Source organism: Gracilinanus agilis, chromosome 3 (assembly GCF_016433145.1).
Source record: "Gracilinanus agilis isolate LMUSP501 chromosome 3, AgileGrace, whole genome shotgun sequence".
NCBI classification, from domain to species: Eukaryota; Metazoa; Chordata; class Mammalia; order Didelphimorphia; family Didelphidae; genus Gracilinanus; species Gracilinanus agilis.
Genome location: NC_058132.1, coordinates 561,907,768 through 561,928,954, shown reverse-complemented (window position 1 = coordinate 561,928,954; position 21,187 = coordinate 561,907,768). Strand labels below are relative to the sequence as shown.

Here is a 21,187-nt window from a genome sequence, read left to right as displayed (position 1 = left end):
TGTAGGGATGATTTGATATTAGGAAATTATCAGCATAATTGACCATAATATTAACAACTCATTCTATCAAAAAAAAACCAGAAAGCATAGGAATAAAGGGAGCTTTTCATAAAATAAGTAGTATCTATCTGAAATAAACTACAAGCATTATCTTCAACAAGGATTAGCTAGAAGCCTTCCCAATGAGTTCAAGGGAAGAAAAGATGCCCATCATCATCACTATTATTCAGTATTGTACTAAAAATGCTAGTTATTGTAATAAGAGGGGGAAAATGGAAGTTATTAGAATAGGCAATGAGGAAACAAAACTGTCATTCTTTGCAGATGATATAATGGTATTCTTGAAGAATCCTAGGAAATAAACTAAAAAAATTGTTAAAATAACTTTAGCTAAGTTGAAAAATATTTTAAAAACCCATATAAATCATCACCATTTCTTTATATTACCAACAAAATTCAACAGCAGGAGATAGAGAACTGCCCTTTAAACTATATGAAATATAAAATAATTGGGCATCTATCTGCCAAGACAAACCCAAGAACTATATGAATTGAATACAATTAGAAAACACTTTTTAGGAGGCAGCTGGGTGACTCAGTGGATTTAGAGCCAGGCCTAGAAAAAGGAGGATCTAGGTTCAAATCTGGCCTCAGATACTTCCTAGCTGTATGACCCTGTGCAAGTAACTTAACTCTTATTTGCATCAGTTTTCTCATTTGTAAAATGAGCTGGAAAAGGAAATGGCAAACTATTCCAGGACCTTTGCCAAGAAAATCCCAAATGGGGTCAGGAAGAGTCAGACACAAGAGGACAACTGAAACAAGTGAACAACAGTAACAATCATCAGAATCTGGAGAGATAAGAGTATTGGATCAGTGGGATAGATTAGGTACACAATATCCAATTGGTAATAACCACAGGAATTTAGTATTTGATACATGCCAAGATCCCACTATTTGACAAAAAACACTGGGCAAACTGTAAATGTTTGGCAGAAGCTCAGTGTAGTCCAACATCTCACACCATATACCAAGACAAGTTCAAAATGGGTATATGAGTTAGACCGTAAGTAAATTAGGACAGTATGGAATAGTTTACCTGTCAGATTGATAATTAAGGGAAGAATTTATGACCAAACATGGAATAGAGAACATTACAGGATGCAAAATGGATCATTTTGGTTGCACCAAATTAAATAGGTTTTATAAAACAAACCAGATTAGATAGGTGATGTCTTCAGTCACAACATGAAGAATATGGAAATATGTATTATATGAAAGAACTGATATAACCTATGTTAGACTATTGGCCTCCTTCGGTAGGGGAGCAAGGGAGGGAGAGAATCTAAATCTACAAGTAATTGAGAAAAAATTAAATGAAATGATTTTTTCATATTTTTATTTATTTGATTATTTATTTAAGTATTTATTATATTTATTACAATATTTTAAATATTAAGATAAAATAGAAAAAATCTCCATTTTAGACATGTTGCAAAGGAAAATACAGACAAAAAAACAACAACAAGAAAAATAAAGTTTTAATAGTATGCTTTGAACTGCATTCAGACTCCATCAATTCTTTCTCTGGAAATGGATAACATTTTTCATCATAAGTCTTGCTTTTGAGTCTTTCTGCCTCCAGTTCTTTTCTGATTTTATTTTTTTAATGATTTAATGATTCCATTCTTCCTTTTTTATACTTTTTTTTGGTTGCCCCAGTCCTGGCTATCCACTCCTTCCTATCACATCTCTTAACCCCCACAAAAAAAAAGACTGAAAATAAAAATAGGTAATTTTATTTCTAGCAAATAATGCAAAGGCAAGAAAATCAGATTTGTCTTCTACAACTATTTTAAGAAATAAAAAAGAAAAAACATCCAGAGGGATATTTAGTATTCATGAATAGCATACTCTAATATAATAAAATATAACATTACTAATTTATAGACTTAATATACCATACCAATCAAATTATTAAGGGAATACTTGACCACACAAAGCCAAATGAAAAAATAAGAAAATTCATTTGGAGGAATGAAAGGTCAAGGATTTCAAGGAAAACACTGGGGGAAAATTGAGAGTGGAGAAAGAGATAGCTCTTGCAGACCCCAACTTATACTATAATGCAATAATTATCAAAACTGTTTGGTATTAATTAAAAAATTGAAATGTCATTATGAAAAAAAAATTGAACTCAATAACCTTGTGTACAGTGAAACTGAAACCATAAGTTACTTGGGAAAGATCTTCCCACTTGACAAGAGCTACTGTGAAAATTGACAAGCATTCTGGTGGAATTATATTTAAGCCAATAATTTGTGTCTGTACAAGCTTCTTATCACAATAAACTCAAAATTGATATGAAAACCGAATATAACAGGTCATACAAAAAAACATTTAGAAGAGATTTAGTTTGGGTGCCTTGCACAATCAGGGCAAGGAAGAGAATTCCTAAGCTAGGAATAGAGGTTATCGAATAGGTAAAAATTAGCATTTCAATTATGTAATATTATGCCTTTTGTAATAAAAATGTAGGATAAGAAAGCATGCTTTCATTTGGGAAAATCAACTCTATCAAATATCTCTAAGAGTCTGATGTCCCCAAGCATATGGAGCACTAACAGAAATAAATCAAAAGGTAGATAAAGAAAACAACTATGTAAGAGATTTCTCAAAATTACTCAAAAATTTTTTTCTCAAAAAAGAGAAATACAAATCAAAGCACTTCTAAGGATTCACCTCATACCTAGCAAACTGGAAAAGATGTCAAAAGATAAGAATACAGTCAATGTTAGAGGGCTTTTGAAAAGACTAATACCCTATTGGTAGAGATGTCAGCTGGAAAGAAATTTGGAGTTATGTTACAGAAGTGACTAAAATGTCCATCTCTTTGACCCAGAGATTTTGCTAGTAGGCATATTATGATCCCAAAGAAATCAAAGATAGAAGGAAAGGTTCCCCATAAAATATTTATAGCAGCCTCTTGTATAGTAGCAACATGCTATAATCAAAGTAGATTACAATAGTGTTGGGTAATGTTTAAGTAAATTGGATATTAATGTAATGGACTGTTACTTTGAATGAATATTAAAAATAGAAAAGTATCAAAAGACTTCATAAATGAACTGATTGTATAGAGTTAAACAGAAGCAGAAAAACAATATGCACTGACAACAGCAAATAAAAAATCAAGAAAAATATATCATATGTAATTATAATGACCAGAATTAACTCCAAAAAGAAATGAAAAAATGTCTCTCTTCTTTGCAAAGTTAAAAGACTTGTGCAGATTGTTCAGACTTGGTTGATAAGTGAGTTGGTTTTGCTCAACTTTCTTTTTCTGTTTTATCTTTGAAACAACAGAAAAGGTTGTTTTTAAATTAAGTTGATGTAGGAAAAAAGATATGGAAATATAAAATATTTTAAGTGATATTGCCTCAAAAAAAAAAAGAAGTTGAAGAGAATATCTTTCAGAGACATCTTAGCAAATGATTCATCTAAGCTAGACTTAGAAAATGGAACTGATCCACTTTTTTTAATCATCTATTATTGTCAGGGACAATAGAGAAAGCAATCATATTTAGACTACAAGTCTTCAGTACCTATAAAGAAATGGTACAGGTACTTAAGATTTTAATTTAAGAAAAATACACAACTGGACCTTACCAGAGAAGTAGGGAGCAATAAGAGAGAAGTGACATGATTCTGAAGGCACTTGGGTTGGTTTTCGAAGTATTTGAAAGTGGGAAATTCCAAGAGCATTTAAAATGCAAGAAATGTGCTATTTTAACCAAAAGACAAGATGAAGAAGACTTTAGAATCTACTGACCAAAATTCCTACTTTTTCATTTCAATGAAATCTAAATAATAATTGACTATGTGAACATCAAGGCCTTTCTTGATGAAAACATGAGAAAGGAATAAGTCATCTTTCGCAATGATTTATCACATCTTGGGAATATACAGCTCAGTAGATAAAATTTAATGTTCCACTTCATCTGGAGTTTTTAATTTTTTTTAAAAAAGCACTGGATTTGGTAGAACAAAATGTAACCTTCCCCCAAACAAGATGTTTTCCATATACAAGAAAAATGATTTAGGATTCTATAATAGATATGATCATAACAATATCTCTGATAAATTGATAGTATGTATATAAAACAGGAAGTGTATAATTTCTAAATATGCACCTGAGAAGGTAGAGTCAAGATGGCAACTTAGAAGCAGCAGGAGCCTAATCCTCTGTAACTATCCTTCCACACTTCCACTTTAAAAAGGACAGAAATCCAAACCCAACAACAGGATGGAACTATAGGACTCTCCTACTCAATTCAGCTTGAAAGGTATGTAGAGAAAGTTGAATTCTAGAGTATAGAGAACCCAATGCCTCTCCCCCACCTACTGCACTGAGACCCACGGGAGGACTCAGGCTGACAATGGGACCTCTGGGGAGAGGGTCTACAACCTCAATGGAGTAGCTTGGTGCCACCATGTGAAGCTCAGGGATCTAACCACAGCTAGAAGAGAAGAACAGAGGGCAGGACCAGCTGGTTACTACCTTCAGCACCCACACCTTCATCTTCAGCCTCTGCAGCTGGGGAAGATCTGACCTCAGGGCAGATTAGCTCAATGGGTCAGCTCAAGCTGTCTAATTCAATATACCAACAGAGCAGAGAAGAAGCCCATCAGGGCAGAAAAGCTCAAACTCACAGATCCAGCAAACAAACAGAGGAGCAATTGTACAGCCAGCCCACAAGGAGAGGAAAAGAAGAAAAAAAATGAGTAAACAACAGAAGAAAAAAAGGAAATTACAAGTGAAAGCTTCTATTCGGATAAAGAACAAAGAACATATGGAACAGAGGAGGGACAAAGAACATCAAACAACACCTCAAAAACCTAGCAAATCGAACTCGGCTCTGGGAGAGCTCAAAAAAGAATTCAAAAAGCAAATAAGGCAGGTTGAAGAAAATTGGGGAAAAAATTTAAGAAGCAAAATAGGTTATCTAGAAACAGAGGCACATGAACTAAAATGTGAAAATAGTGTCTTAAAAAACAGAATTGACAAACTTGAAAACAAAGTAAAAAAAAAATAATATATATATATACATATGTACTTGAGTACCATAGAGTGTTTCTTTATAGTCCAAACATAATAAATATTCTCTATGGCTGGTAAAGTTCTTTAAGTGATCTATTAATATTTTCATTAATTTTATAATTTTTATTTTCTATTCTTTTTTCATAATATGTTTATTTTTATAATTATATAATGTTATGTGTATGTAATGCATAAATTCATACTCATATTTTTACTTATAAAATAGTATGTTTAATAAAAATTAATATCCTGTTAATTACATGGAGACCCAAAACACTGGAAGGCCTCTTTAATGTAATCCATGACTCATCCAAAATAAATCAGCCTTACTATCCAAATGGATTAACAAATTGAATGATAAACAGATAGTATTGGAGCTTTCCTCCATATACATTTACTTATATGCATATATTAACAAGTACATACCCAGTTGTACACACACACAGGGTCCTGAGAAAAGATTGAAACAGTACATGCACAATGCCTTACCTACTCAATCCAAAGTATTCGATTCTCTTGTTAATTCATAACACTATAGAAATTAAGTAATTTTATCTCCTGATTCTTTTGAAACAGGAATGTAATTTTTGGAATATATTTTTACTTCATTAGATATTTCCCAATTATATGCAAAAAATTAACATTATTTTTTTTTATTTTGAGTTTCTAATCTTTCCTCCTTGAGAAGGCAAACAATATGATAGTAATTATACATGTGAAATCATATAAAAATTTCCATATTTGCCAGGTTGCAAAAGAAAATACACAAAAAAAACCCATAAAAGTAAAGTAAAAATAGTATACTTCAGTCAGTACTCAAGAGTTCATCAGTTTTCTATCATGATTTTTAAAATCATGATTTTTTTTATGAGTCCTTTGGAATTGCCTTGGATCATTGTCTTCATCAGAGTAGATAAATCTTTCATAGTTGATTATCCTTATAGTATTGCTGTGATTCTGCATATTGTTGTCCTGGATCTGCTCGCTTTACTTTGCATTAGTTCATACAAGTCTTCCCTGTTTTTCTGAAACCATCCTACTTGTCATTTCTTATAGCATAACAATAGGGAATGTGATTTTTAACAGTATTTATTCAGTATAACAAAATTCCTACACTACAAAAAAATAATTTAGGTTTCTATAGGATTCTTTTTTTTAATTTTAAGATTTTATCTTATCCCAATTACATTTAAAAACAATTTTAATCTTCATTTTTTATAATTTTGAGTCCCAAATTCTCTCACATCCTCTCTCCTCTATCCCCTCCTTAAGAAGACAAATATATGATAAAGATTTTATATATGAATACAATCATGTATGTATATATACATATACATTTTATATATATGTAAATTATAAGGATATTAGAGATTAAGTCTTGTTATATTAGTTTAGAGATAAGAAGTAGAGAAGCTGGCTTTAGAAAGAATTGGAGTTTGAAACAGATCTGAGACAGAGTGTCTGTCTCAAATGTTGACAATGTGTGGGAAAGATGTAATGGTTTTTCTGTGGCAGTTACTCTCTCTGGGTGTGGCAGTTAGTCTCGGGGAATGGTATGGCTCTCTCAGAGTGCTAGGAGCAGGTGATATCTTTCTTTTCTCTCTCTTCTCACTGTCTGAGGTAGAAGGAAAGGAGGGAAAAGCCTGAAGGAGCTAAGTAATTTCCTTTTCCAACTTGGGAAACACTAGTGACTGTCTATTCCTGTTTCTTAGATTATTTTATCTCTGAGATGACCAAAAAAAGACCAGTCTTTGGTTTGGACTCTGAGTCTCTTAGGGCTCAGAGTCCTAACTTGATTCTTGCTGAGGCTCAGCCAGCTGATCTTTGTTATTTTTATAACTTGGAGACAAAGTTAAGAATTATATATTTTGTATAAGGATAATAGTGTTAGTTTGTTTTAGAATAGGAAAATTTGGGGGTGGTAAGATCAGGAAGGATCAGTGTAGCCTGTGGAAACAGGAGAAGCAGTTCCTTGTGGAACCAGGAAGTTTTATTTGGGTGGAGTCAGAATCCCTTAGAGTTAGAATCCTTTTATATCCTTTTATATCCTCATATTCTCAATGAATAGTTTATTTTTATATAACAAGAGTCTCCTTAGCCTGGCTCTGAAGAGAAATTCACTTATGAGTTTCTGTTATAGAAATCAAGGTTACAAGGGAGATATATAGATGTATAATGATGGTGATGATGTGTATCTATCTATGATCTCCTTAGCCGCAGGTGGTGGGAGGAACACCTACTCCTGTCACCCTGACTGCTGCTATAAGTTATCCCCTTCTCTCTAAAAGCTGCCCAAATAAGGATCCTTGAGAGGTTAGATAGATAGGTAACCTTTCCGGGTCCTACCTGGGGTTGGATAAATTAGTATTGAGCTATTGATCTGCCTTGGATAATGTTCAGGATCTGACTGCATTTGACTCCCTTCCCAAGGGCCATGATAGAAAGACCACTCAGGAAGATATTTGTTGTTGAATACTCTTATCTATAAATAGGGAAAGGATAACAAGATCAAGGATTGGGGATTGGAAACCCTATTGATCTATTACCTATTTGGACTAATTAACAATCAGGACTAGAGGCTATTGATCAGGTGGAGGCTTGAGATTTCACCCTCACCCTTTATCTCTGGTGGGACCTGGCCACAGCCAAGCCAGAGAATAGGAAGGCTATTGCTGCAGATGTATTGATAGTCTTTATTCTCTCAGCTCTCTCACTACTAGTATTGGTGATTCACTAGCTCTCACAGTCTATCAGGAAATAGATTCAGGCTTATTCCTACCCTCTTCTTAAACCACCCGGCAACCCTTCACCACCCTTCAAACCACCCTTCCAGCCACCCACTGCCCAAATTGAACCACAGATTTTGGGAGAAATCTGTGATCTCCAGTTCTCAGCCTCTGAGTCCAGAGACTTCCCTCCAAAGTGGCTATGAGGGGTATTTATAGGGTGAGGCCAACAGACATTTGCCCCTGGCTCACGGCACCTGGGAACATTTCGAGCCTTTCAACTGCCATCCCTGTCAGTCAAGGTGGCATCCATCTCTTCCCAGATTATTGAATATAACACTTCACTTATATAAACTGAAGATACTTTGTAAGCACAGAAAGCAGAGTATCTAATCAGTTTATATCCATAATCAATTCATTGACATTATTTTTACAGTTTTGGCAAGTTAAATAGGACAGAGAACCAAAAATCTGATTTTAAGGGGCCAATTGTCAACTTGGGCAGGGGGTCCATTGAAGCACTAGCTAGAACTGACAGTTTCTCTGTGAACTGTAATAACAGTGAGCTGAATTCTAGGTGGCTCCAAAACCCATCTCCCAGGCAACTTGACTCAAAAATTCTGTGCTCTCAGAAAAGCTGGTGAATTAGCTGCATAAAATCACCATGGGGCTTTTTCTATTAAATATGGCTTTTCTGCAAAATCTCTTTTTCTCTATTATACCAGATTATATACAAAATTCACTTGCCTATGATTTTCTAATCTATTACTCTCATTCATATTCCTGGAACTAATCTCTTATGCCCCTGTGCTAGTATTAGTTTTCTTGTGCTTTTGCATGATGATCGAAACTTTGGCAATTGTTTTTAAACATTTAAAAGCAGATAACAAGCAAGCTATTGCAAAGAATGATCTAACATTAAAAGTGAATAATCTAGAGACTAAAATAAACAGAATGGAAACTCAATATGAGGAATTATTTAAAACTAAAGGGACAATGGCAGAAAGCAAAGAATATGAAGCAACTAAATTAGAGGGTGCAACTAAATCAGATAAACCAACTAAATTAGAAACGGAACCTGAAGCACTGGAAATCACACCAGGTCATATGTTTCCTTTAAGGTGATAAATATGAAAAATGATAAAATTTCCCAAATTTCACTTTTACAAAGGAGGTATCCATAGTGTCCCCAGAGCATGGTGTACTGAATCTCATATGCCACAAAAAGGTTTTCACAAGCTGATATAGACAGTTTTAAGAAAAATACTCCAAAATATGAAGAAAAACCAAATGGAGTTGTAAAGCAGTTAAAGAGCTTAATTAAGCTTTATATTCCTCCTTATTTGGACTTTGACGTCCTTATAGATGAATTATTGACAAAGAGGTAGAAACAGCAGATTATAGAGGACACTAATCGGAACCCCTGAATTGCCAATTGGCCAACCAAGGATCCCGAATGAGAAGCTAACTCATTTATGGGTTACAGAGACTTAATTATAGCCAGGGAGGCAATAATTGAAACTGTGAAGCAAAATTCCAGATGCCTAGGAACCTGGTCTAAATTTGAATGCCTAAAGCAATAAATGGGAGAGACTCACTCCACTTTCCTTGATAGAATTATTGACTGTGCTGAAAAATAGATTGGGTTGGATATTTTAACAGAGGAAAATGTAAATCACATTCACAGGCAGTTTGTGAAAAACATGCCCTACAATCTGAAATCATTTTTGGAGTAATTTCCAAATTGGTTTGATAGGGTCTTGACAAAATTTGGAGAATTGCTGATTGTTTTCCAAGAAAAGCAATCAGAAGAGAAAAACAATATAATTAATAACATAACCAAGGAAATCAGGGAGCTTAAACAAAAACTGAAATCCAGTGAAGTGCAGGAAAAAACCAGTAGCTGTGCTAAGAACTTATAGACAACCCAGAAATAACTACAACCCCAGACAATACAGACAAACCCCAAGATTATATCTTTGTGACAGACCAGGTCATCTCATGAAAGAGTACGGATTAAAGAGACAATTCTTTGGACAAAACTTCAGGAGAAATCGAGGCAATAGGTTTAATTGCTTTAATGGATTCAGGCAAAATGGATATGGAGGGGCAGCTGGGTAGCTCAGTGGATTGAGAGTTAGGCCTAGAGATGGGAGATCTTAGGTTAAAATCTGGCCTCAGATTCCTCCCAGTTGTGTGACCCTGGACAAATCACTTGACCCCCATTGCCCACCCTTACCACTCTTCCACCTATGAGCCAATACACAAAAGTTAAGGATTTTTTAAAAAAATGGATATGGAAATTATGGGCTTAACAACAGATTCAATCATGGGTTTAATAATGCATTCCAGTATGGAAGACTGAACTCCCCAAATTATTTTGATACTGGATACTACCATAATTCACAAAAAGCCCAGACCTGAATTCCATGCAAGACTATATCAAAGCAGGGGATCATCCAAAATATTCCCAGGTAGCTGGTGAGAATCCCTAGAAACTCAATATGCAAAAAGGTGCAACTTCATTATGTAAGGAAATATAATGGCAGCCATGTTGAGTCAAAAGTGATGGACAGTTACCTGTTTAGAATGTAAAATGGACTGTGCCAAGGCAGTTAGACTTTGGCTATAAAAGGAACAGATCTCAACCCATCTTGGTCTCAGTTTGGAGATATCTGGGTGAGGGTGGAAAGGGTTTAGGCATAGCTTATACTCTCTTTACTCAGCAACCTACTCTAGTTATCAGACTGGCACAACTGTGTTCCATCAATCTCTGTTTCCTGATTTATAATCACCAAGATCTGCAAAGCCAACTATCATTCAGCGGGGTTAAGCCTTGACTCAGGGCTGAGGCCAATCAGGCCTCAGCTAGGCTTGTCACCCAATCAAGATCTTTGATCAACAACAATCAATTAAAGATTCAACAACAAATTATCCATTATAGATTTACCTAGGATTCCCAATTCCCACTTTCCATCAATTACCCAGTTCCCTTTCCCTAAACTCATCAACTATCAAACCATCCTTTAAGAAATCAGTTGCCTGAGAATCCTCAAAGATCTAGTGAGGCGTCAGTTGACTGAGTCCTGTGACAACTTGGGAAATGAGTTTATTACCAATATTCCTATAACCAACTTCTTAAGAACAAATCTGCAGTCAGAACAGGTCAAACTAATTAATTAATCTTTATAGATCAAATAATCAGATCTATAGTGAACCAAGTTAAGGAGTATAGCCATCAACATCAAACTTACTGGACTTCAGTTGGACAAGGCTTAGCTGTGTTCTAGTATCAGCTGATTCCTAGTTCAGGCTGCTAGTCCTTGGTTACTGTTAGCCTTCTTGGGATTAGAGTAAGCAGATTCCACTTATTCTCCTTTAACATCAGCTGTATTAGGTTGACCTTTTGGGTTCACTACCATAATGTCCCATTAGCACTCAACACTCCCAATTAATTCATTCCCAATTTTGTCCATAACAATTATGAAGGCATGCCAAGGACTGTGCAAGTTAAAGTCTAGCAAATTAGTAGAGGAGAAATCAATGAAGAATTAGAAAATGAGGAACAGGAACAAGTGCTAAGTTTTCCTGATCCTAGTGTGTTAGCTCCTATAATACCTATCCATTCTCCAGGAAATAACACAGAACCCCACAGAACCCTAAAAATAGGGACTCAAGTTTATGATTGTCTCTTGGACACAGGTGCTGCCAAATCTGTGTTGCAGAAATCCCCTGAAGAGTGCAAAGCAGTGTGTTCAATGGAAGTTTTGGGTGTGAAACCACAAAGAGTAAAGAAACCAAGAATGGTTTCACATGGAGCTCTAGGTATAAACACTCTTTCTTATTAATGCCAAATTACCCATTGAATGTAGTGGGTAGGGATCTTCTTTGTAAATTGAGAGCAACCATAGTATGTATACCAACTGGAGATATTTCTTGGAAACTCCCAGAAGAATCCCTAAACCTTTTCCTTGTATTATTCCTGGATACAGTAGAGTCAGAGGGAGAAGGAAATAATATCTAATAGATACCAGATGATATTCCAGAAGGCTTATGGACTATAGATTCTACAGATGTAGGGTTATTAAAATCAGCAACCCCTGTTAAAGTACTGACTAAAGGAGGTCCACCACCATGTATTCCACAGTACCCACTTAGTAAAGAGGCCATTGATGGGATAACCCCAATAATAAACTCATTATAGCAGCAAGACATAATAATACCATGCATCTCTGAATATAACACCCCAGTTTTACCTATTAAAAAACCCAAGCTAGATGCTGAAGGATATATAATCTATCTATTCATTCAAGATTTAAGAGCTATTAATGATCATGTAGTAAAATGTTACCCAGTTGTACCAAGTCCTGCTACCATTATTTCATCTATCCCAAGTCATGCAAAATATTTTACTGTGGTTGATTTATGTTCTGCTTTTTCCTCAATACTGATAAACAAAGACTCACAGAAGATATTTGCATTCATGTGGCAGGAAAATCAATCAAAAAATAAAAAACAAGTCCTGTTTGCCACAGGGATTATGTGAAAGCCTTTCATTGTTTTCCCAAATCTTAAACAAAGATTTTTAAAATATCCAGTTCAAGGACAGTAAGCTCCTTCACTTTGTAGATGATCTACTTCTAGCATCACCATCTGCAAAAGTGTGCGGGTGTGATAGTAAACATCTTCTGAGTGAGCTCTACAAGAGGGGACACAAAATATCAAAAGCTAAACTTCAATGGTGTCTTCCTCACATAGAGTATTTAGGGTTTGTCCTGTCTGAGAGGTCCAGAAGCATTTCCCAAAAGAGAATAGCAGACATACAAAAGCTGAGTGCTCCTAAGACCAAATGGCAACTGAGAGCTACCTTGGGAACCACAGGTTTTTGCAGACAATGGATGCCTAATTATGTTGGATTTATGAAACCACTGACTGCTTTAACGAAAGACACTGATAAAGACCCACTGAAGCTAAAACCAGAGCATTTGCAAGCAATTGCAAAGTTAAAGGAAGCAATATTATCAGCTACTGCTCTTGGTATCCCTAAATATTCAAAACCATTCTCACATGGGCAGCTGGGTAGCTCAGCGGAATGAGAGCCAGAACTCAGAGACGGGAAGTCCTGGGCTCAAATCTGGCCTCAGATCATTGCCTCGCTAAATATGACATAGTGCTTTTGGAGAATGAACATATAACACTAAAGAGATGCAACACCTTAAATCCAGCTACATTATTACCTGATTTACCAACACAGGGGGAACCATTGCACGAGTGTGAAACTGCAGTGCAATTAATAGGAAAGCCTAGAGAAAATCTGTCAGACATACCTCTTGACAACCCTGACCTGATCTTATTCACAAATGAATCATCACATATGCAGAATGGAATAAGATTTATAGGTGCTGCAGTAGTAACTGAATTTGAGACCCTATGGTTTACTTCACTACCAAGGAACCTAAGTGCTCAGCAAGCAGAATTAATCACTCTAAAACATACATGCAAGCTTACAAAAGACAAATGTGCAAATATTTTCACTGATTCCAAGTATGCATTTGGAATCTGCCATGCCGTCAGTTCTCTCTGGCTTCATTCTAGGAAGAAAGGATTACAAGCATACAATACTACTCCTGCCTAGATGATCACATTTGAACAGTGATATAGGTCTTTCACAGATTCTAAGCAGCTGGATGCCAGAAAAACTAATCTTTTAAAAATCAGATTCATATGATGGTCTGTGACTGAAAATCATAGAAAATAATGATATCTGAATAGAATCAAAATTATAGATGCATCTAAGAGCGATAGAAACATTGATGGTGTATATAAGAATACAATACAGTACAAATAATAATATGTACCAGCTATGATCTGGGACATTGTTAAGGATATATATGAATGCAAGAGGAGATAATCTAGCTGGAATGAGGGCACATGCCTATTATCTCAACTACTGAGGAGACAGACTAATGGATCTCCTGAGCTCAGTAGTTCTCAGCTGTAGGAGGCTTTACAGCTCAAATGTCTATACTAAGTTCATCTTCATCTTTATGGTGGCGTTTGGAGGGAAGGAAAACAGGAGAATGGGCTTCCAGGTTACCTAAGGACTTGAAATGGAGCAAGTGAAAAACTTTCATTTTGTTCAGAAGTGAGATTAAGTTTGTGAGAAGCCCCCACATTTCCAGCTTTGGCAAGATTGGGGGTGGGATTGTTTTGTAAAAAATGTGAAAGGCTACAAACATGGGTGCAAATCACAGTAAATAAAATTGCAAAATAAGGAATAAAAAGGCAACAGAGAGAAGAGTGTTTCATATCTTGCTTTTCAAAGTCGGTGAATGTGGGATTTGTTGTTTGTTGTTCAATCATTTTTCAGTTATGTACAATTTTTCTTGACCCCATTTAGGATTTTCTTGACAAATCCTGGAGTGGTTTTCCATTTCTTTCTTTAGATCATCTAGATCTAGATGAGGAAACGGAGGGAAACAAGGTTAAGTGACATTCTCATGGTCTCACATCCAATAAGTGTCTAAGGCCAGATTTGAACTCAGGAAGATGAATTCCTGACTCCAGGAACAGCACTCTGCTGCTCCATATATACAAATATTCATAAATGTTTAAGTAACTTTCTTAAAAGTTTAAGTTTTTCACTGTGGTAATTGAGGCACAGAAGATCAAATAATGAAAAAGTATTTGCTACTTGATAGCAACATTTTAAATTTATAGAAAATTCAGCACTAATTTCAAATGGAAAAATATATGAACCAGTTGTGGATATGATTTTAATTGGTTTAGTATTATGCTACAAGAAATGATGAGCAAGATGATGTCAGAAAAACTTGGAAAGACTTATATGAACTGATGCAAAGTAAAGAGAGCAGAACCAGGAAAACATTGTATACAGTAACAACAATATTGTTTAATGATCATCTGTGAAAGACTTATCTGTTTTCAGCATTATAGCATTACAGAAAACTACAAAGGACTCATTGGTATAAAAAAATGCTATTGGGGGCAGCTGGGTAGCTTAGTGGATTGAGAGTCAGGCCTAGAGACGGGAGGTCTTAGGTTCAAATCTGGCCTCAGACACTTCCCAGCTGTGTGACCTGGGCAAGTCACTTGACCCCCATTGCCTACCCTTACCACTCTTCTGCCTTGGAGCCAATACACAGTATTGACTTGAAGACGGAAGATAAGGGTTTAAAAAAAAAAATGCTATCCACTGCCAGAGAAAGAACAAGTGAAGTATGCTATTTTTCACTTTTTTCCCATGAGTTGTGTGGGTGTGTGTGTGTATGTGTAAGTCTTCCTCCACAACACAACTAATATGGAAATGTGTTTTGCATTATCACACATATATAACCCTAATCAAATTTCTTGGCATCCTAGGGATGGTTTAGGGGGAAGAGGGTGGGAAAGAAGTCAAAATGGATACTTGATTTAGAAATAATGGGTGATAACTGAACAAATTAGGGGAACATGGAATGGCTTTCCTGTCACACTTGTGGATAAAGGAAGAATTTTTGACCAAATAAGTCACAGAGAATATTATAAAAAATGAAATGAATAATTTTGATTACATTAAATTAAAAAGGTTTTCAGAAGCAGGTAGATGGCTTAGTGGATAGAGAGCTTTGGAGGTCTAGGATTCAAATCTGGCCTCAGATATTTCTAGCTGTGTGACCCTGAACAAGTCATGTAGCCCTCATTGCCTGCCCTTACCACTTTTCTGCCTTGGAACCAAAACATGGTGTTGATTCTAAGATGGATAGTAAAGGTGTTTTTTTTTTTTTGTTTTTTTTTTTAAAGATTTTATACAAACAAAACCAATGCAACCAAGATCAGAAGGGAAACAACAAATTGGGGGTGTGTGCAGGGAATTGTAAATAGCTTTTGTAAGTAACCATCTTGTAAATAGCTTTTGCCAGTAGCCATCTTGTGCCAACTGTAGCAAGAAGGGGGTTCAGATTTTAGAATGCCCAAAGCTGGCATGAGACAGTGGAAGACCACTGGAGCACCCCTATAAACAGGAAATCACACCCAAGGCAAAGGGACTCAGTTGTGAGTTAGGTGGGTGAAAAGGATGGAAGGGGAAAAGCTCTCCAGTCAAACCCAGAAGCTTCACCACAGACTTGTGTTAGCTATCTCACTTTAGGGATCTGCTACTTAGGTCAACTGTCCAAACCTGTAAGCTGAATTATATTTGATCATCATCAACAACAATATTTATCAAAACCATCAAGGAAGTCATCTCTGAAGATCAGCAGCTATTTAATAACCTGCCAAACAGTTTAGTTTTGTCATCTAGTAGCTGAACTAGGCCAAGGTTGCCAAGCCAGTGGCAGAATTCAGTCCAAGGCTTTTCCCCAAGGGAATCTGCCTAGCTGTTTATCAATTAGTTTTAAGTTTATCTTAATCCTTTAAACCTCTATCCTCACCCATCAATCTTTGATCCTCACACCCTTAAGATATTCCTGTTACCTTTAAATTAAAATAGTTACCTGTTGCTGAGATCTGTGTTCTAGTCTAGTCCATCATCTCTAAGAAGTTTCTCACTGTCAAGCCTGACAGTTGGGATTGATTCCCTGGCTGAGATTAACTCCTGATCAATTCAAGATCATCTGTATCAATTCACAGTCAGATCAATATAATCAATATTCCATCAAGAAGATACTAAGATACATATCGTCAAGGAAACAGTGAAAATTTTCAGTTGAAAATTCTAACAGTGTAAGCCCTCTGACCCTCCCCAGGGGAGAACAGAGAGCAGCCTGTGAATATTATTCCAACAGAATCTGTAGCAAGTATCTCTGAAAAAATCCTCATTCCTCATATATATAAAGAACTGAGTCAAATGTATAAGAATGCAAAGCATTCCCCAGTAGATAAATGTTCAAAGAATATCAGCAAGCAGTTCTCAGAGGAAGAAATTAAAACTATGTGGTCATATGACAAAATGGTTCAAATCACTATTGACTAGAGAAATGCAATTTAAAACCACTCTGAGATTTTAAACCTATCAGATTGACTAAAATAACAAAAAAAAATGATAAATGTAGGAGTACTTGTCAGAAACTTGGGGCACTAAAACACTGTTGGTGGAGTTTTAAACTGATAGAACCAATCTGGAGAACAATAGGAAACCATTCTTGATGGGTCATAAAGGTATACATGCCCTTTGACTCAACAATGCCACTACTTGGACTTTATCTCAAAGAGATCACAAATAGAGAAAAAGGATCTACTTGTTCAAAACTTTTTAGCAGTTCTTTGTGCAGAGGCAAAGAACTGGAAACCATCCAAAAGGATGCCCATCTCCTAGGGAATGGCTAACCAATTGTAAGGGTTAAATTTAATGGTTGGATAATAATTTTATGAAATTATGTGGTTGCCAATATTATATTTTGAGTCAGAAATTTATTCACAAATATTTACAAATAGAAAGGAAATAAGAGAAATGTGAGGGGGATAGCAACCTAAAACTCTCAACTGGTAAGGCTGGTGGTGAGTAACCATTCAGCCTCCTCCAAGATGGGAGCTAGTCTCTTAGGAAACTAGGAAAGTAGTCAGCCTTTCACTCACCCAAAGAAGTAGTCCAGGAGTCAGAGTCTAAGCTGAAGCTGAGCTCAAAGCCCATGATCCAAGTCGCAGTTCCCAGCAAGCTCACTTGAAGACACTCCTCAGTTAGAAGGCTATCTCCAGAAGACAATCTCTTCAGACAATCTTGAACAAGTGGTGGAGCTCTCTAAGTATCTTGCTGGCTTCTCACTTAGCACTAAGTAGAGTGTGAATTCATTAAATGGTTTGCCTCCTCCACCTAGTTCAAGCTTGTGTTGATTCAATCAAAAGGTAGACAAAGGAGAGTTAATCCTGTCTTCACAATCTAATGAGGTACTTAAGTTAGTGTTAACTCAGGATAGACAATAAAGAATTCTCTTTCACACAATTGTGACATATAATTGTAATGAAATTGTATACCATAAGAAGTGATGAACAGCATGAGTTCAGAAAAATCTGGAAAGACTTATATGAACTGATGCAAAGTGAAGTGAACCAGAAAAATAACATGAATGTTAATGCATAGACATTTGGAATTTGCTTTAGCTATTTAGAAGTCTTTGTTAAGATTAATTTCTTGAATTTTGATTCTTGAATTTGTTCTGCATAATTGAAAGTATTAGATAAGGAGCCCAAAGACAAGTGAAATACTATTGTGCTTTTAGAATTTAAATGAGGGAATGCTACTTTTAATCACCAAATCATTTCTAAACACTAAATTCATTTTTATTCAGCTTTGTAAAGAAGTATTTAATAATTGTGATTGACAGACATTTTTAATTATTTACCTTAAAATGCAAACATGCAAAAAATTCTTTGTTTTTCTGATTCTATATTATAACAATTGGATTTGTTTCTCTTAACCTGTACAATATAGACTATTCTGTTTTATATTTTTAATTATATTAATGTTAACCAATTATTTTATTATATCTTTATTTTATTTTTACTTGTCTTAACCCTAAGGTTTTAACTAAAGAATTTTATGGTCTTCAAGCCTCTTCTGAGAAACGCATTTCTGAACTTCAGGCGCAAAATGCTGATCATCAGGCAAGACTAGACAATTATGAGAAACTAGAAAAAGAACTTGATGAAATAATAATCCAGACTGCAGAAAGTAAGTTTTTCCTGGCAATTCAGACAAGAAAGTAGCATTTCCAAAAGCAGTTAGGTATAATTGTTCAGTAAAATAGGCATTTACCACATTTCTAAAGGATTCATAGTTTTCAATTTATTTGGTTTATGTCTCTAGAATTTGAGGAATCAAGAAATCTTTTCTCTTCATGAAAGTTATATATCTTATATATAATAAATTGTTCAGTCACTGAAATTTTTTTCTTAAGCATATTGCAGCCAAAACCAGGGCTAGGTAGGCAAGGAAGGTACCTAATATGGGTACAACAAAAAAAAATTTTTTTTAATATTCTTTTTATAAATGCATGTATATTTAAACTCCAGAAAATTCTTTCTATGGCATAATTCTATATCTCCAAATAGTTGAAAAAAGCAGAACTAGCTATTTCCCCAGCAGTGGTTTATTCTTCATTCTGATTTTGAATCAGAATTAACGTCACTAGCTCTCTTTAATCTGTTATAGATTTTTCATTCAAGAATGTACCTAAAACTTTCTTGAACCTATGTTTTTAGTTGTGTCACCTATTTAAAGTAATGAGTTGCATAAATGTATTCTCTACTCTGCCAAAGAAATCATCTTTAATATACTAAAATGTCTTCCCTTTAGCATCATAGGGTGACTCTTTTTTCGTCTGGGTTTTTTGTGGGGTTTGGTTTTGTGGGGGAGAGGAGTTGTTTTTGGTCTTTTAAGAATTTTGAGATTTGATTAGTAAACATTTTGGTTATTTCATCATATTGCAAATTGCAGTCATAGATAACCTCAGCATTAATCTTTTTAGACTCATAATGATTCAAATGAATCATATTCACAGTCATAATTATTTTAATCTGTTCTTATACAAGGGTCCACTGATCTTATGCATTATTATGGTTTACATCATCTTGCTGATAGGATTGTAAATAAGACTTGTTGGATCTCTTGTGGAATCCTTCAGTCATTCTTCACAGTGACTTGTACATTTTGACCAAAAGCCCAATTTCAGCCTTGAGTTACTTCAGAAGTCTTGGGGGATAGTGTCTAGCTAATTCAGTCTAGAATATTCTATATATTTTACCACTCCTCTTTCTAATACATCTGATCTCTGTTTCTAAAGACTATTGGACAATAGGAATCTGTCTGATACCTTCTATTAAATATCAAAGTATTTGTATAGAAAAATTGTATATTTTTGCTTCACTCTTATGATATTTTCTACATTTGTCTTTTATCTGATAAAGAAGATAAAGTGTATGCTATTTAATTTCTCTTGTGTGGGACTTATATTAGGATGAAGCCTATTATCTTCTGTTTTCATCATTATTTCTGCTTTAATGCCAGCCATGAAGTCCCTTTTTGATTCGGATAGGGGCCATCTTTTGTGAAGAGGCTCCATCTCTTTGAATCAATTCCTAATTTAATTCAATAAACATTTTTAAGCCCCTGCTTTGTGTAAGGCACAATGATAAGTACTGAGGAAAAACAGTTCTTCCCCTTATGAACTTCAAACACTCTGTTATCATTTCATCCATATGTATTGAGAATTTATAGCTCAGCTTATCTCTGAATAAAAAGATTTCCACATATAGTTTGTAATGATACTTAGTTAAGTGTTAGCAATGACATTTGAACAAATATGACTAGCATAAATCCTTATGTGATATCCCAAACATCAGTTTGACCTGAATCATTCTGAATATACATTGTCTGTTGTGGTAACATAAAGTGTTTTTGTCCTGAGGGTCATTCAATGTCTCAAATATTCAGACTATTTACCCTATTTATATAACAGAATTTTTTTATAGAAAGGTAACATATTACTTTATAATACTTCTGATATTTATTATTTACAGAAACAGTATTTAATTTGGTGTAGTACTGTTCAATGTTAAGTTTAACCAGGAATAAATTAAAGATTGTCAAGGAAAATAATCAACAAAGTAAAAATGAATAGGACTTGACTTTACCAGATCTCAGTTATATATGTTATCAACATTTATTGCTACCAAATACAAAATAGAAAGTAAAATCTATGGAATTATATAAGACCTAAAAGCGAATACATCCAATCATCTAGTGAATGATAAATACAAGAGTACACACCACTGGTAAAGGGACTCTATGCTAGAAAAAACAAAAAATGATGGAAATATGGATAGACCAATATCTGCACCATTATCAAAATAAATTTCAGGTGAATAACTGGTCTTATATAAAACTCATACTGTAAGAAAATTGGATCTATAAAGCATTCACAACCAGACTCAGAATATAAGAGACAAAATAAGCTATTTGTATTACTTAAAAAGACATTGCATTAACAAAATCAATATAGCTAAAACTAGTAAAAAAGGTACAGGTTAGGAAAAACTTTGTATTAAAATCTTATAAGGGGGCAGCTGGGTGGCTCAGTGGATTGAGAGGCAGGCCTAGGTTCAAAGCCAGCCTCAGACACTTCCCAGCTGTGTGACCCTGGGCAAGTCACTTGACCCCCATTGCCCACCCTTACCACTCTTCCACCTATGAGCCAATCAATACACAGAAGTTACGGGTTTTAAAAAATTCATATAAAAGTCTAACATCCAAAATATATAAATTTATAAGGAATTTATTTCATTTATAATTTATAAAATTATATATGTTATTATATTATATATAGTCAATATATATTAAAATATATTATAATATATAATAAAT

General features: G+C 34.9%; 1 protein-coding gene across 1 annotated transcript in view; it reads left to right on the top strand.

Annotated features, from left to right (window-relative positions):
* PIBF1 (progesterone immunomodulatory binding factor 1) overlaps positions 1-21,187 on the top strand; it is a 320,388-nt gene that overhangs the window by 160,810 nt on the left and 138,391 nt on the right. The window contains exon 12 of the mRNA XM_044670598.1: positions 18,346-18,496. Coding sequence (XP_044526533.1) covers positions 18,346-18,496 — 151 coding nt within the window. The remainder of the gene's footprint in view (positions 1-18,345; positions 18,497-21,187) is intronic.